Below are 16548 nucleotides of genomic sequence, written 5' to 3' on the forward strand. Positions count from 1 at the left end.
ATTTTATTTGATGGTAGAAGCATTTTTACTTTTTTGTTCATCTATTTGAACATGTAATATATTTTTAATAAATGACTGTATTGACAATATGACTCTAAAATTCATATAATATGATCTCAAACAAAATAATTATGTTTTTTGGTATAAAACCGAATAAACCGAAAATCGACGGTATATAAACCGAACCGAACCGAAGTAAATATGGATTTAGAATGGTAGTTATATTTTACTAACCGAAATATCAAAAACCGAAAAAAACCGAACCGAAACCGAACCGATATCCGGATTGAACACCCCTAAGCTAAAGTCATAAACACTAATTACGGTGTAATTTTGAAGCTCCTTGAACATATTCCGGATCGAATTTTCTAGGACTTGTTTTAATTTTAAATTAAACACTAATTTTGAACACCTGTAATTAAAAAAAAGTTAAATTTAATTTTCTTATAATATTATAGTTTACGAGCAAACTTTTTTTAATATAATTTAAACGGCCAATTTCATAGTATCAGCCTATCAGGCTTGGTGTTATCCGAAATTGTGGAAATATGCGCTCCTTGACTATGAGTCACTTACGAGAAAATCCACTGGTATATTTTTTTTTTGTAAAACAAAAAGGTTAAATCCGAATCTATTAAAGACACAGGCCTAACTTCTGGGTGGGAGGTGCAACCCACAGACAGATTCTCTTCCGGGTATTCGAATAGGCCGTAAGCATGGGCACATATCCGCGTGGCCACATGTGGAGCTAATAATTTCACATTAGAGGGAAATCGATCTCTGGCCTGGACCAACAGGGTAACTCCTCCGCTAGTGGAAACCATTAGGCCACCACAATGTGGTTTTTATATTTTTTTTTGTAAAACAAAAGAGTTAAATCTGGATCTATTAAAAACACAGATAGAACCTCCGGATGGAAGGTGCAACTCAAATCCACTGGTATATTGTGGCATAAAATATGTTGCCACTCTGTAGCTGATCAGATAATCTATTGCACAAGAAACCTGACACTATGCGGTCTTTACCAAGCACCCACTGTTTAAAACTTACAACTTCATGAATGTTTTTTTGTAATGCTGTCATTGTTTTGCTCATCTTCCCACAATACACCATGCCTGACTTACAAATGTTTGGCGAATAATAATGCTTTTGTCATTTTTTTATTTACATTTTTGTTGCAAATCGCCAGATTATCCTGCTACTTTTTTCTTCTATTTTTTATTCGTTTTTTAATCTTCATAGGTTCTATACTTCGAACCTGGTTTAAGCTAAATGCTCCTTAGTTCAAAAATATCAGGATAACTAGCTAAGTACAACCCCTAGCTAGTTGCCACTCACACGATCACACATTTTAATTATCTGTAACATATTTTGTTGTTTTTACAAAAAAGAACATATTTTGTTGTAACTAAATAAATGAAAATCGCATTCTACCAACAATGGTCGGCAGGCAAACTCATGGCGGTGGTTTGACTATTACGATGTGACAAGTAGCACAATCGGCAGATTCCATTAATCCTAATTAATATACCTACTTACCAGTGCTGTTTTTCCATTTGGAAGTACATGATATTGGTATCTCAGCTGATCCACTTTTTTTTTTTTCAGTTATCCATTTAAGATAGATTAAGTGATGGTCAGACGAGCCGATATAATGAAGAGCACCTCTGTCTCGCCGAATCCAATTTATATAGAAAAAATAAACTTCCGGTCCTTGCTTTTTTAATAAACGTATCCGCCCGACCATTTCTACTCCCCAGAATATGACATAGGTTCATATCTTCAAAATTCTCATGTAATCTCTAAAATACCTTAATTTATATTCTATCGTGAATGCTGACTGATCCACCTTCATTCTCTAAATTAATGGATATTTAACCTGATTAGACTGATTAGATCAAATCGTGGGGGTTTAAAGAAAACTCAAAATCAAAGTGGGTTTTGCCGACGACTCTTCTAGAAAAAGAAAATTTTGGGGTTACTGAATTGGGGAATAAACGTAATAACTAAATACAGTTGAAAAACTCTACATTTTCTTAGAAATTTATGTAAAGAATATGCTTTGATCTATTCATTGGTTCTCTTTTTGTTTTCACGAATTTTTCACTTGGTTCTTGTTCCTCCCAGTCTATTCATCCTCGTCCACAATACATATGCTACACAATAGATAAGGGACTCCCAATCCTATCTTCATTTGTTACATTTGCATATCTGTTCACATATATTATTAATATTATATAATGAGGGAGTTCAAATGAATACCAGTTCTTGAGCTGACAAAAAAATTCACGTATATAATTAATATAATATTATATATGAGGAGGATAACATGAAAACCAGTGGACAAAATTTTCATTTACACAGAAATTTCATGTACTCCACAGTGAAAGAATATATACATATTTTTTTTACATGAGTTGAATAGGACAATATTTTGTTGACAAACAAAAGAAAATGATGAAAATATTTCAAAATCTTGTCAGGCGATGAACTTTTCGTAATTTGAGTGTCAAGTTTCCATCCAGATTCAACTCATGTTTAATATTATAGATAAAATTTGATGTATGATTTTGCTAAGGTTTTACAAAAAAAAAAAAGGAATGATATTTTGATGAGGTGAGTGATGAAAACTTTAGCCACCACGCAAATAAATAAGCTAAAGTAAAGAAAGTGGTAGAGCCGACATGCGAGATCCTATGGGTTACATCAACATTATCATTGCGAACGGTTGGGCTTGTTTATCAATTTAGATTTCCGACTACTAGTTTTACTTCAACCACATTCATATATATAAATTTCACAATAACAATTATTGAAAAATGATTGCAAACAATCGATATTTATTATGGAGACTACAAGTCGAGTAGTTTCAAATATCAGTTAATAGCTGTGCTTGAGAAAAGAGGAAAGTACACTAGAGAGCAAAAACAGCACATTATTAAGTGAAGGCCCAGTTGAGAAGTCGCGAGAACGAACTCGGAGGACCCACTATTAACTCCGGAGTTGTCAACTGAAAATAATTTTAAGTGGTCCATTTTATAATTTGGTGAATGTTTAACAAGATTTGGCAATTAGAAAACTAGCTGATTAAACTCAGGAAACTTTTTAATTTGTTAAAGTTTTTATTTTCAATTGTCTACGTTATAAATAGAGAGCCGGTCCAAGCTATAATGAAACATGTACTTGGAATGCAGGTTTGTTAATTATATTATGGTCAAGTTGTCTAATCTGCTGTTACATCATTTGGCTTAATTTGTGTGATTATAAATATAGATTTCCTGGTGATCTTTTCTAATCCAACAATCTGCAACCTTTGTTTCTAACAATACTTTTGTTTCTATCAATATTTTCTTCTATCAAAAACAATTAAGTACACAGAACAATTCAATTTTACCAACATTTAACCTGTAAAATGGCAAAATATCTGGTTCTAAACTCATTAAATTTAGGGTCGGAATAAACACTAATTAACTAAGTTTGGAACCTAAAATCAAAATAATTATGATATAATCTTGTTGAATCAAGAAAGTATTTTAGTTAATGAAATGCATTTATATGTATAGTTTTTTTTGTTTTAGGTGATAAATCGCCTGCAGAAAATGGGGATGGAAAAATTGATGTTGAAATACTTTATGATGGTTCTTTGTCTTTGAAGATATAAAATAATAAAGAAAAATATCAGAAAAATGTATTGATAATCATACATAAGTTAAAAAAAAAATAGAGAAAGAAATAGTGTTTAGATCACATAATTGGGTCAGAAGAAGATGAATCCTATATTGGGATTTTAGTTGTTGGTTTTAAAAGTAGAAATAAAAAGAAGAGAATTTGAAAGTTTGGTGGTGGAGATCGGTTAGAGAACAGCCGATAAAAAAAAAACTTAATATTAAAAATGAAGTATGAAATTTCAGAATACATGGCTATCCCACAAAAAAAAATAACTTTGTCAAAGAAAAGAAATTTCAGAAAATAGAAAAAAATGATGAGAGTGAAAGATGTTAAGGAGCATGGATCAAGAGTGGTATTTGAACTAGGAGAGTGAAAATATGTGAACCCTTATTTTATAGAAGGGATAATTGCATTCATAGAGTTTAACAGATCCGAATTCGCATACTGTGTCGTGTTTTCTTAAATCCGGCCAAGAAGTCGGGTCTGTCTAATGGATTTTAGTCAGTGTACTCAATGATTTTTCTTAGTTGTATATATTTGCTGCTTGACAAACTTATCTATTGCTTATGATCGGTAAACAGTAGATTGAACGCGGCAGAAGCTTGTTATACTCTTGTCCTTTTTAGTTCATTGAGTTATCAATTTTATGTATCACATGTTAAAAAAAAATATTCACATGTTAACAAATAATTTGTAAAAGTTGACAGTTGATTGTATGAAATATAAGTTTACATAAGTACTTATATAAGCAAAAAAAATATTTGAGTATTTAAAAAGTTTAATCCTTAATCCGGATGAGAAACAAACTGGCCAACGATGAAATCAAAAGAAAAAATAAAATTAAGAGGAGAGGTTTTTGTTTTATTTGTCACTCGAATATGACCTCTTACCAATACACAATAATTTTGTAAGTCAACTAAGAAAATTACATAATAGTGTTTGTGACGTAACTCTAGACGGTCATATTATACGTTCCATAAACAAATACTGTAGGATTAGGATTTAGGATAAACCAGAAAAACAAGTGAGGCAATCAATTATCCTGAAAATGATATGTGGACTAATCAGCAGAGTCCCTTCCTCAGCTTACTTAAATCATCACGTATCCACGTTTTTTACGATAAACAAATAGCGTCGGCAATCCCATAGCTGCGTCTCCTTTTGTCTCTGAATGGGGATAAAGCAACGAATTGTGCAAAACCTTTTACCAAAAAAAAAATTGTGCAAAACCCTTTTTTTACTTTAATCAAGGTAACCACAAACGGCAGCACATGAAAAAAAAAAAAGATGGTATTTTTTTTTGGTAAAAAGGAATATGTTATTTACCCCCAAAACAAAGTAAAACACGGCTCGGTTTAAGACCTTCTAATCATAAAAATGAATCTCTTTTGTCGGCTAATAAACAATGTTTCTTGAATATATTTGTTTTGGTGTAAAAAGTTAATTTACATGCTTAATCAACTGAATCAATTTATATGCTTGAATGAAAGAAAACAAGTGAAAGTATTCAATTACATGTCGCGGTTGAAGGCTTCTCACTTAGATAATTTTAATGCATTCCATTTTGTAGCAGAATATTTCCGATGATAATAACTAATGTACGGTTATATAACAATAGAAGTAGCTCTGTTTAAAAGTAAACGTGGATAAATACTATGTCAGTGGAAATAGATAACAAAGTCGTCGTGTCTCTTTCTCTTGGACCCCAAGCTTTTCCTGCTTCTGTAAGTTTCTCCCTATTAGTTTAGTAGGCTTACAGCTTCTAGATTAGTGCATATTAAAAATGTTTAATTTTCTTTTTGAATAACGATGTTCTAGAGTGGTAGTTCAAGAATAGCATTGTTTAAAAATCGTTGGGTCTTATCCAGTGAAGCTAAACGTATTGATTAACTGTTTAATAATTGATTATGCTAAAGAAATATTAAGAAAATAGAAAACAGTATATCATAGAAGGAAATGAGAGCATCGCGAAACAAAGGACGGTGTCCAGACAACCAAAAATTCAAACCTTCGAATATGAAACAACATCATGTTCTCTAAGACAGCCCCAACTTTACTTAATTTATTTTAACATTGCCAAATTTATTAATCTCTATTATCGTATCATGTTCACCACATGTCTACTAATATAGACATCATACCCATATCGTATTTCTAAAAAAAAGAAGGATTTCTCCCTTTAATCAATACTAAATTCGACATTTTATATGACAGTAAATACAATCTTAAAAGAAAAAGTTTACTTTGATCAGTATGTATCTAATTTCCAATAATTGCTATCCAAAATCACCATTTAGAGGTTGGAAAAGAATTTGCATATACTATAAACGTATATTTGTCTACTCACTAAAATATAAACTCATGGTTGATAAAAAAAACATTACCAACTCATGTTAAGTAATTAACATGGTCAATGGGCGGCAAAAAAAAAATTTGTTTTCTTTTTTCAAATAAAAAAAAGTTTATTTTATTGTCAACATGGTATACTAAAAATCAAAATATGAACAAATTGCACTTGCATATAGGTGGACGGGTATATAAATGTAAGAATTGTGTCTCTCATCACAACACGTATTTTGATAACCTTCACTTCCCATAGTTCTCTCCAACTCTCGCTCTTCCTTATAGACCATTATTGGTTGATTGTCATGGATCCACCATTCAACGATATGTACAATACCCTCTTCTATAAACAGATCACAAACACAGAAAGCAATGTCCCCGAAGTGCCCTTTAGCTTCTCTGTCACGGCAGTCGTCGAAGAGGTGGAGCTTCCAGTTATTGACGTCAGTCTTCTGATGGATGGAGCCAAGAAGGAGAGGGAGAAGTGTAAGGAAGAGATTGCTAGAGCTTCGAGGGAATGGGGATTTTTCCAAGTGATAAACCATGGAATATCAATGGATGTGTTGGAGAAGATGAGACAAGAACAAATTAGGGTTTTTAGAGAACCCTTCGTCAAGAAAAGCACGTCTGATACGTTCTCCGCCGGGAGTTACCGGTGGGGAACGCCGTCAGCCACTTGTCTCCGGCAACTTTCTTGGTCGGAAGCATTTCATGTTCCCATGACAGATATTTCTGACAACAAGGACTTCACTTCCCTCAGGTACACGACTAGTGTTATTGATTAGACTTAGTGATTTACTTATTTGAAAAATTTAATTTATAAATTAAATCAAAATATATGTGGAGAATATTTCCCAATAACATGACGGAAATGAAATTCTACTTTTAGTCTTCTTTACTACCTTGAATTTTTGGTAACTTCTAATAACACAAGAAACTAGTTGTGTTTTTAGATTAATGTATTTATGCTGACATATAATGAAATGCTTAGTGTTTAACTATTAGTAACATACTTATTATACAGAGCAATGTTTATTAAATATTCAAAGATTAACATGGGAGACAAACGCGTTTTTTTAATTCAATATATGGCGGTCTTATAATAGTGTTGCATTAATATTTTATTTAATGTTATTTGTACATATAAATAAAAGAATATCCTAAAAATAAAGCTGCTGGACTATGTTTTCCCATTGTTTATTACTATTTCTGAATAAGTATAGTTTCTAGATAGCAAGTTGGCATGTGATATATATACGATGAACATTTAATTAATATTAATACTTTCAAGCAAAAATGAATAAAATAAATATTATCTCCTAACTATATATTCATACATTTAAATATAAACAAGATAAGTTTATATTCTACTATGTACCTAGAAACCAAGTTCGTGTTGTTGATCAATTAGCCAAAAGAGATAGGATTACAAATCAAAATTATGTAATATCCTGGATGAACTGCTAAGCCATTGTTATTCATGCTTAGGCTTTAATGAAATGAAACTGTTGACAAAAAAAAAAATCTAAACATGGTTACTTAATTAGCTTTAGCTTGTTCTAGTTTTGATTTTAATTTTGTTTTATTTTTATCAGTTATCGTAACTAAAATTTACAAACAAATCTAATTAATGTTCGTTTTCATTCTTTGGCTCGTATTCCGAAGATTTTCGTCAACTTCAAAATCTTTTACATGCTAGCATTGTTCATTTCTAAAATTTTGACTTCATCAAATCCATTTTTCACCAGCTGCACCACATAATGATTTTGTGGACATCAGCCCTTTTTCATATGCAAAAAAAAGAAGAATTATATGTATGACTAATTGCTGTCATGTTTTATTAAATAAGAACTTAGATGTCGACCAACTGATTTTGGTCGGTTATGTCGAGAGAAATCATAGAAAAATCTTAAATCAACTCGTGGTTCGAAAAAAAACGACTATCGACCAACTGATTAAATGACAGATCGTCGAAAAATCTTTAACCATCATCCAAAATACGTTTATATCTAAAGTTCTTGAAAAACATGTTCTCATAACTGAAATAAAACTATTGATAGTATATATTATGAATCTACAACCTTTACATCGTGTTTCAATATCAATTATAAATTGTTTATATTTTAAAACCACAAAAATCAACTACTTTTACATTTTTAATTGAGAAAACGCATTTTACATTAAGCATATCGTGTCTTAAAGGTTATAACATTTTCCCATGTAGGTCAAATCTTCATTTTCCGGTCAATGTTGATTAATTAATATATTTATCTTATGACAAAAGAATTATATTTACAAACCTGCTCAGAAATTCTAGCTAAGAACTTGTTGACATAAAAACCCATCTAAAAACGAAGTACGCTGCTTGAAACACCTAGCACACTTGATAATAATGTAAGTTATAGTACTATGAAAAGGAGGAGTCACGAGAAAACTGTATTTTTAGCGGGATAATGGAGCAGAAGTACTCGAACATACTAGGCCATATATAATCTTGTGATCAGTATGTATGAGTGTGTGCGCTGGAATCTGTACACATTCTTACATGTACTTGTATTTGCATGCATGTGGTTGTCTTACACATTTTATGCAGTTTCAGCTTATGTGTTTGTGAATGTGTACATGTGTGACCACATCCGCTTGCCACCACCTTTCATAGCTGGCGTCTCTTGCTAAGGTCACTATTAGTTTACAGTTTAACAGTTATATACGTTTTAAAACTTGATTATGGACTATATGGATTGACCAGATTATGGTCTTTCACCAAATACTTTCTCCACCGAACGAATCCAACCGGATAAGTGAATAGTTATCATCGTTCTAATGATCAACGATGCAAATACAATGTATCCAAAAAGAGAAATAATATAGAAGACCCAAAACTGGGAAATTGGTCCCATGTTCCTAATAGGTAGGAGATATATCTATCATAGAGAACCGGTGGGTTGGACACTTACACGTACCTCTCTTCGTAACCTGATTAAACCATTTTTTTTTCTTTTTTTTTCTTCTCGTCTTGCTTAAGTCTTTCCCCTGTCTTGGGACCCTTGTTCATTATAACTAACATGCATGTCTCACAAACTTCCTGGCATTTCAGTACATTTCAGTACATTTCAGTAAATCATTTATTTCATGTAAGTTCGTTACATGCAAAGTTTCAAAAAAAAGTTTGTTACATGCATGTACTTGCAATACCATATGCGCCAAGGTTTGAGATAACAGCTGACAATTACCAATTGTAGTTCTATTTAAAAGTGATTATTGATTGTGTTTAATGATTTACCAAATGTTTCTGTTGTGTTTTCAAGGTATTCCCATAAAATTTGGACGATGAAAAAAAGAAAGAAATGCTTGTCTTTTGCGTAAAGATGTGACACAAATGAAAATAATCTTGAGTATTTTATCAAATCATTTAACAAATTTCTAGCAAATCAGATAATTCCCGTATAACAGTGATTTATATTATGCTACCATTATATCATTAAATATTATTTATATTTTGTCCCAAAACTTTGATTAATGATTTTTAATTTTTTTTTTTCAGAATTGTGATTTTAATTGTTTTATTTAAACTACTATAAAAGAAACCAACAGTTCACGGTTTTCAAAATTCCATTTCAAACTATTCATTAAAACAAAGTCACCTTAGTTATAATATAGATTAGGTAATAATGTTTTACTTCTCGTATCACAGCTCAGCAATGGAAAGATTTGCTTCGGAATCGGAGGCTCTAGCACATACGTTGGCAGAGGTTCTTGCAGAAAAGTTAGAACGAAAATCAAATTTCTTCAAAGAAAACTGCGTGAGAAACACATGTTATGTGAGGATGAACCGTTATCCACCATGTCCGAAACCATCTGAGGTGTACGGTTTAATGCCACACACGGACAGTGATTTCCTCACAATCTTGTACCAAGACCAAGTCGGTGGACTTCAACTCATCAAAGACAATAGATGGGTCGCCGTTAAACCCAACCCTCGTGCTCTCATTATTAACATTGGCGACTTATTTCAGGTAATTAAATTAAACTCTTAAAGAGTTTTAAATCAAGTTCAGTTAGCGTTTTCTAGATCTTATGGTTTGGTTGGATTATTTGTATCCATCAGTAAACTAAAGCATTATATTTTAAAAATGTGTTTAGATTAGTTTTTTTTTATTCTTTAAGAACTCTATATGTGGTTTTGCTAGGCATGGAGCAATGGCATGTACAAAAGTGTGGAACATCGTGTGATGACGAATCCAACGGTGGAAAGATTCTCAACGGCGTATTTTCTATGTCCATCATACGACGCTGTTATAGAATGTTCCGGTGATTGTCCTTCTTATAGAAATTTCAGCTTCAGAGAATTCAGACAACAAGTTCAAGATGATGTTAAGAAGCTTGGTTATAAAGTGGGCCTCCCTAGGTTCAGTAATCATCTATACTAATTTATATACCAGTTTTTAATTTGTTTTTAGGTTTTATAATTTATTTAATTCTATTGTTTTTATTTGTTCCATATATATTTTCCGCTGATTTTTTCTGATAAATATTGTATTCTAAATACTTTCTCTGTTTTATTAAATGTGGCTTAAGGTTTTACATCCGAATTAAGAAAAGAATTAAATTTTGTAATTTATCCCTATCTAATACATTATTTTGTTTGATTTTTGTTAATTAATGAACTAAAAATCAATACAATACTAAAAGCTGAATATCCTCAATGGAGAGGCCCTCCACGTCAACAAATAAAATCGACCAATAGGATCACTGGTTTTCGCCATGTCACCGATGGGATTGGATATTTTGGGCTTCGATTTTTAAATTTTTTTGGTTCAGTTTTCAGGCCCAGTTAGTCCACCCTCTGGAAACCGTAACAAGCTTTCTCTCCCACGATGCCTTCTCTGTTTCTTCTCTTCGTTCTTGGACTATTCATCTTCTCAACGGAAAGTCGATCAATCGACTCCACTCTATCTATGTGCAATGAATCCATCATTTATGGGTTCTTTTCATATCTCTCCCTCTGATTTTCTTTATATCTCTATCTTGCTCAAGATAGTCTACACTATCACAATCGAAATTTGCGATGAATTCTAACCGCAATTCCACTGTTTCTGGCGTTTTATCTCGAAGCAATCAAACGGAACTGACGGAGCCTCCTCCGCTGAGCCGATCTAACGTACCGGCCAATCCGGTGTCTCTTCCGCCGTACCGATCAAACATTATCATCCTCTTCGATGCCATGCCTGTTTTTTTGGTTATCTTCATCTCTCAATCGGTTCAGTCTCCTCTGAGAAACATAAATAGCCCTTTTGGTTTCCATGGAGCAATGAATCGTGAATCTACTGCTAACTCTACATCTCCCCCATCTTAATCGATTGTCTAGCTCTGCCTCATATGTCTCTTCTGTCTAAATTTGTAGAAGAAACTGTGTAGATGAAGTAAAGAAGAAATTTCCAGGTTATCCAAGAGGCTTATACTCTCTTTTTCTTCATCTTTGTCTTCTAAATTATTTTATCACGGAAACAAATGGGAGTTTATTATTGGATACAGAGGATCTTCTGTTATTTCCTTGATCTGTGTACTTTTTTTATTATAAAAGTATTGTTTATGTGTCTGATTAAGGTTTTCTTTTTCTATTTGTTGTGGGAACATAGTTTCTTCTGACTCCAACAAGAGGTTCGTGTATGATGTTGGAGCTTATAATAGTGATGATGATAAAGCTGACCAAAACGTAAATTCTTCTTTTTTTTTTTTTTTTGCTAAAAGATAGTACAATGTTTCTTGACATGTCTTCTTTATGAACTATGTGGTGATGAATCATTTTTGGTTTACAGGGAATGGGAGATTTCTTGAACGAGATGGCGGCCATGATGAATCTCTGCATAGTGTAAGACTCTGCATTAGTTTTTCCCTTTGGTTTATTATTAGACATGACTGATTGTTTGATATTTGAGATGTTGATTTTGGCATGAGAATAATTCAGGGGACAGTTTTGAACATGTACAAGATCTGTTTAATGAGACGTTTAAAGGAGACACCGCAGCATTCCCATCCTCATCATCAACATCTTGGCTCGTGTCTCCATCTGTTTGTTATGTAATCTAAGGAAGCCGACGGCGGTGGTTCTCTTGAAGAGGGTGACGACTGAAGTAAAGACGTTAATGGGGGCAGTTCTCATAAGGAGGTTGGTGATACCCATTCCACAACTCGCAAGAAAGAAGTCCCGAGTTTAAAGGTTGTTCAGTTTAGTTTTCTCTTTTGACTCTTGTGTGAATGAATCTTACGGGGTTATATATCCACTTATTTATTTTCTCCACATACTTCACAGGTTGGCACGCTTATTGGTAAAGGTGGGGAGATAGTAAGGAATCTTCAGCTCAGTTCTGGTGTCAAAATCTAAATTTGGAGGGATGCAGAGGCTGATCTAAATTCAGCACTAAGACCGGTGGAGATAATTGGGAATCTTGCTTCTATTGAGAAAGCAGAGAAGCTTATCAATGAAGTTATAGCTCAGGTTATAAATTATCTTTGTTTCTATTTAATTGACAACTTTTGTTTTTACTGTCTGACGTAACATTTTTTTTCCTGCTGCAATCTTAGTCTGAAGGAGAAGGTATACCTGCCCTTTTTGTAAGAGGGGCTCCAGAACAAATATGGATCAAAGTTCGAAATGATGGTATTCGGGAGACTATCAAGAACATGCATACAAAGTCGAGAGCACGGATTCAGGTGGTCCTTTCTATTTATGATCTCAAGTAGTCTAGCATCTTGGTTTAGATTTATATTGTGTTGTTTAGGTTAGTTTTTGCCTGGAAACTTACTACTTGATAGTTGATCAGTTCATTGTTGGGATTTGTTTTTATGATTTGTTGAAACTGTCTACTTATTGTTTCCACGACGTGGACGTAACTGTGTACTTATTTTGTGGTATGAGACTTCATCAACCTTTAAGGGCCTCTTGAAATCAGGGGATAAAATTCACTCTGTGATGTTGGTGACCACAGTTAATCCTAAACTGTTTGGAGATAGATCTAACTAACTGTGGTTCTGCGGAAGAATTTGAGAATGATTTTTCTATCCTTTGTTCTCTTTCATTCCTATGCCAAGTTGGTTCTTATTTTTTGGTAACTGACGTTGTTGATTGTCTTTGTGGTGGTTACAGACAGGCTATGCCGATGGTTGATGGGGCTGCAGAAGTGATTTTAAAACTGTTTTTGTGTTATTAGTTAATTTCAAATTGTAATAATGTATTTTTTTGAAGTTAAAAAAAAATAAAGTTCTTTCTTTATTACACTAGCAATATATATACACTAATAAATATAATATACATAAACTTGCTTTCTCCGATTCATATGAAAACTTTTTAAGTTATCAACCAAAGCAAATTAACTAAATCAATCAAATTGTTAGAATACAACAAATTAATATATAATTTTATTTTAAATTAAATTATTTAAAAAATGTATTTTCATTAAAAATAAAATAATAAATAAGTAAAACTGATTTGATGGTAATTTTTATGACATATATATATATATTCTGTAAAAAAAATAGAAGCTTAATATGGAAAAAAAATCTTAAATACAAAAAACTCTAAAAATTAACAAAAAAAACTATGATATCACTTGAAAGCATCTTAGACAATATTAATAAAATATTTAAGCGATAATTAGACATTTGAATTTTTTTTTGTCATCCAAAAGTTTATTATTAATTAGAATCAGTTATTTGAAGATGTTTAAGAAATGATGGACAAAAAAGATAGGATGAACATAAATGATATATGAACTATGAGTAGTACTTTATAAAGTTGAATTAGATAACACATCTGCACATCCATTTAGTAAGTAAATTCATTTTTTCTTATATTATATAATAAATATATGTTATTTACTGATAATAAAAATATAGTTATTCATATATAATAAATATATATTATTTACTGATAATAAAAATATAGTTATTCATCTATCACAAATATCTATGCAAATATGTGAATCAAGTACAACAATCAAATAACATAATAATATCCACAAAGAAAATTTTTAAAATATATTTATGCTATGTAGTCTTATTTTATATTCTTTAAATAATATAATACAATATTATACATAATTTTTTAGAATTCAGAAATACATATAATATCTTATCCGCGCGTAGCACGGTTAAAAAAATCTAGTAAAAGTAAGAACTAGAAAAAAACATTTAATATTTGATTTTAAAATAACACTTATAATGAAGCAAAAATTTAAAACTAAAATGACAAAATGGAGGGAGTAACTGATTATCTTAATTCGACCAAAAGAAATTAGAAACCCAATCGTTAAGTTAAACCGGACTAATCTTTATTCGTTTGATTGTAAATTGAAGTAAAAGATAGGAAACTGAAATTTATTAACCAATAAAATCAAAGTACTATTGTATGTAATAAACTCAATCCGATTTCAAGAAAATGTTTATGCGTTTCAAATCTATACGTTAAAACTCAAACCGGAATCGAAATTCTGATTAATGTGCTTGGTTAAGGTTTTGACCAACTTGAGTCTCGGCGAAAAAAAATAAAGCTTAGGAGAAGATAATATGCGAAGGGTCACGAAAAATAGCTAAAATTACTAATAAAAAAAATAGAAATGGCTTTTCTCTCGGCGGTGAAGTTGCAGGGACGTCCACCATCGATCTCGTCCAGTCTCAACCCAAATCCCAAGCCTGTAGGTTCGGATTCCGTTTCCTTAGACGTCTCCATACCTGACTCCGAACGAAAGCCTCGGAAATTCAGCTCAAAGCTGAGTCGTTGGAACAGAGCACGAACCTTACGCTCCGGCGTGAAGGTGGACCGTACGGTTAATAATGAGTCAAACAGTACGACCGGTCCGATCGTGAATATGAATTTCCCTGATATTTCAACGGTGGAAAGTGACGTGTCATCAATTAACCGTGATCACGAGACGGATTTCACGGCGGCGAAGTCGATTTATATAGTCTCTGACGGAACTGGATGGACGGCGGAACACGCCGTTAACGCTGCTTTGGGCCAGTTCGATTATTGCTTGGTCGACCGTGGCTGTCCCGTTAATACCCATCTCTTCTCAGGGGTACTCTCGACTTTCACTTCTCTTGTCTTAATATTTAATTAAATCTTGGCTATAAACCGAACCGATAATAATCCGGTTTACAGAATTCAAAATAGAAACCGAGCTTTAAACCGAATCGAATGAGATTATTACATATCATTAGTTGTCGTTATTTCAAGTTTTCTAAACCGAACCGAAATCAGATTTGTTTTGTCTAAACCGAACCGAAATCAATTTGGTATTCCTTAAACCGAAACTGAATTATTTTATTTGATGATGTGGTTTGTGAAGATCGAGGATAGAGAGACGTTGATGGAGATCATAAAGCAAGCTGCAATAGAAGGAGCAATGGTAATGTACACATTAGCTGATCCATCAATGGCGGAAGCAGCCATGAGAGCATGCAAGCTATGGAGCATCTCTTCACTAGACATCCTAGGACCAATCACAGACGCAATCTCCTCTCACTTAGGAGCTAACCCTTCAGGTCTTTCGCGTGGCGTCTCAAACTCATCTCTCAACGAAGACTACTTCAAAAGAATCGAAGCAATCGAATTCACAATCAAACACGACGACGGTGCCTTGCCAGAGAATCTTGAAAAGGCAGACATTGTTCTTGTAGGTGTCTCCAGGACAGGGAAGACACCACTCTCTACTTACTTAGCTCAAAAGGGTTACAAAGTCTCTAACGTACCGATCGTGAACGGTGTGGATCTTCCCAGGACTCTTTTCGAGGTTGATTCGAGAAAGGTTTTTGGTCTGATGATTAACCCAGTCGTGTTGCAAGGGATAAGGGAGGCTAGAGCTAAGAGTCTTGGTCTTGGTTCTGGTTTTGAGATTAAGTACTCTGAGTTGAGATCTGTTAGGGAGGAGCTTGAGCTTGCTAAGAGAATCTTTGCAGAGAATCCGAGTTGGCCAGTGATCGGTAAGACTAGTTGTGATCATTGATGAAGTTCTTGAAAAAGGGTTTGATGAAAAAATGTGAATTGTTTTGTTTTGCAGAAGTAACAGAGAGAGCAATAGAGGAAACTGCTGCAGTGGTTTTGAGGCTTTACGACGAGAGACAAAGCAATCGAGCGATGCCTCGCATCTCTAAATGCTACTAAACATTGGATGAGGAATTTGAATTAGTGTGGTAGAACATATAGAGAAAATATAGTTTATACTTTATAAACCCCACTAGTCCATATTATTGGGCTCAAGCTAAGTCCATAGAAATATATCCAAGTTTAAGAGAATTGAGTATTTTTCTTTCACAAACTATTAACATAAGAAATACGCACTAATACATGAAAATTTCAATTTATCAATCATCAAAAATAAGAAAATATTTTTCTATCAACTATTAAAAAAGTTGGATATGTAAAAATTGTGTTACTTGTCATCGTCCAAAATTCATAATGGCGGCACTATTACAAATTAGTAAACTATATCTCCTGTTTGTAATTATGTCATTTTATCACAGCCATTATCTGTACTT

The 16548-nt window shown here is 32.9% G+C and overlaps 2 protein-coding genes across 2 annotated transcripts; both read left to right on the forward strand.

Annotated features, from left to right (window-relative positions):
• The first annotated feature begins 5042 nt into the window (after positions 1-5042).
• LOC106438344 (gibberellin 2-beta-dioxygenase 8-like) lies at positions 5043-10663 on the forward strand. The gene is made up of 3 exons (XM_013879469.3): positions 5043-6772; positions 9707-10028; positions 10203-10663. The coding sequence occupies exons 1-3, from the start codon at positions 6318-6320 to the stop codon at positions 10440-10442; spliced, it is 1017 nt and encodes a 338-aa protein (XP_013734923.2). The 5' UTR covers positions 5043-6317; the 3' UTR covers positions 10443-10663.
• A 3681-nt stretch (positions 10664-14344) lies between these two features.
• Positions 14345-16306, forward strand: LOC106438335 (pyruvate, phosphate dikinase regulatory protein 1, chloroplastic-like). Its single transcript, XM_013879457.3, has 3 exons — positions 14345-15089; positions 15360-15993; positions 16071-16306. Exons 1-3 carry the CDS (start codon positions 14628-14630, stop codon positions 16172-16174), a joined length of 1200 nt encoding a protein of 399 aa, XP_013734911.1. The 5' UTR covers positions 14345-14627; the 3' UTR covers positions 16175-16306.
• The last annotated feature ends 242 nt before the right edge of the window (positions 16307-16548 follow it).

This window comes from Brassica napus, chromosome A1, assembly GCF_020379485.1.
Source record: "Brassica napus cultivar Da-Ae chromosome A1, Da-Ae, whole genome shotgun sequence".
Taxonomy (NCBI): domain Eukaryota; kingdom Viridiplantae; phylum Streptophyta; class Magnoliopsida; order Brassicales; family Brassicaceae; genus Brassica; species Brassica napus.

Bases quoted from the DNA above. Each gene is read 5' to 3' on its own strand.
- LOC106438344 (XM_013879469.3), top strand. From the start codon at position 6,318: ATGGATCCACCATTCAACGATATGTACAATACCCTCTTCTATAAACAG. The intron at 6,773-9,706 runs GTACACGACTAG...CTCGTATCACAG, and splicing joins AAGGACTTCACTTCCCTCAG to CTCAGCAATGGAAAGATTTG. The intron at 10,029-10,202 runs GTAATTAAATTA...TGGTTTTGCTAG, and splicing joins ACATTGGCGACTTATTTCAG to GCATGGAGCAATGGCATGTA.
- LOC106438335 (XM_013879457.3), top strand. From the start codon at position 14,628: ATGGCTTTTCTCTCGGCGGTGAAGTTGCAGGGACGTCCACCATCGATC. The intron at 15,090-15,359 runs GTACTCTCGACT...TGGTTTGTGAAG, and splicing joins ATACCCATCTCTTCTCAGGG to ATCGAGGATAGAGAGACGTT. The intron at 15,994-16,070 runs GTAAGACTAGTT...TTTGTTTTGCAG, and splicing joins TCCGAGTTGGCCAGTGATCG to AAGTAACAGAGAGAGCAATA.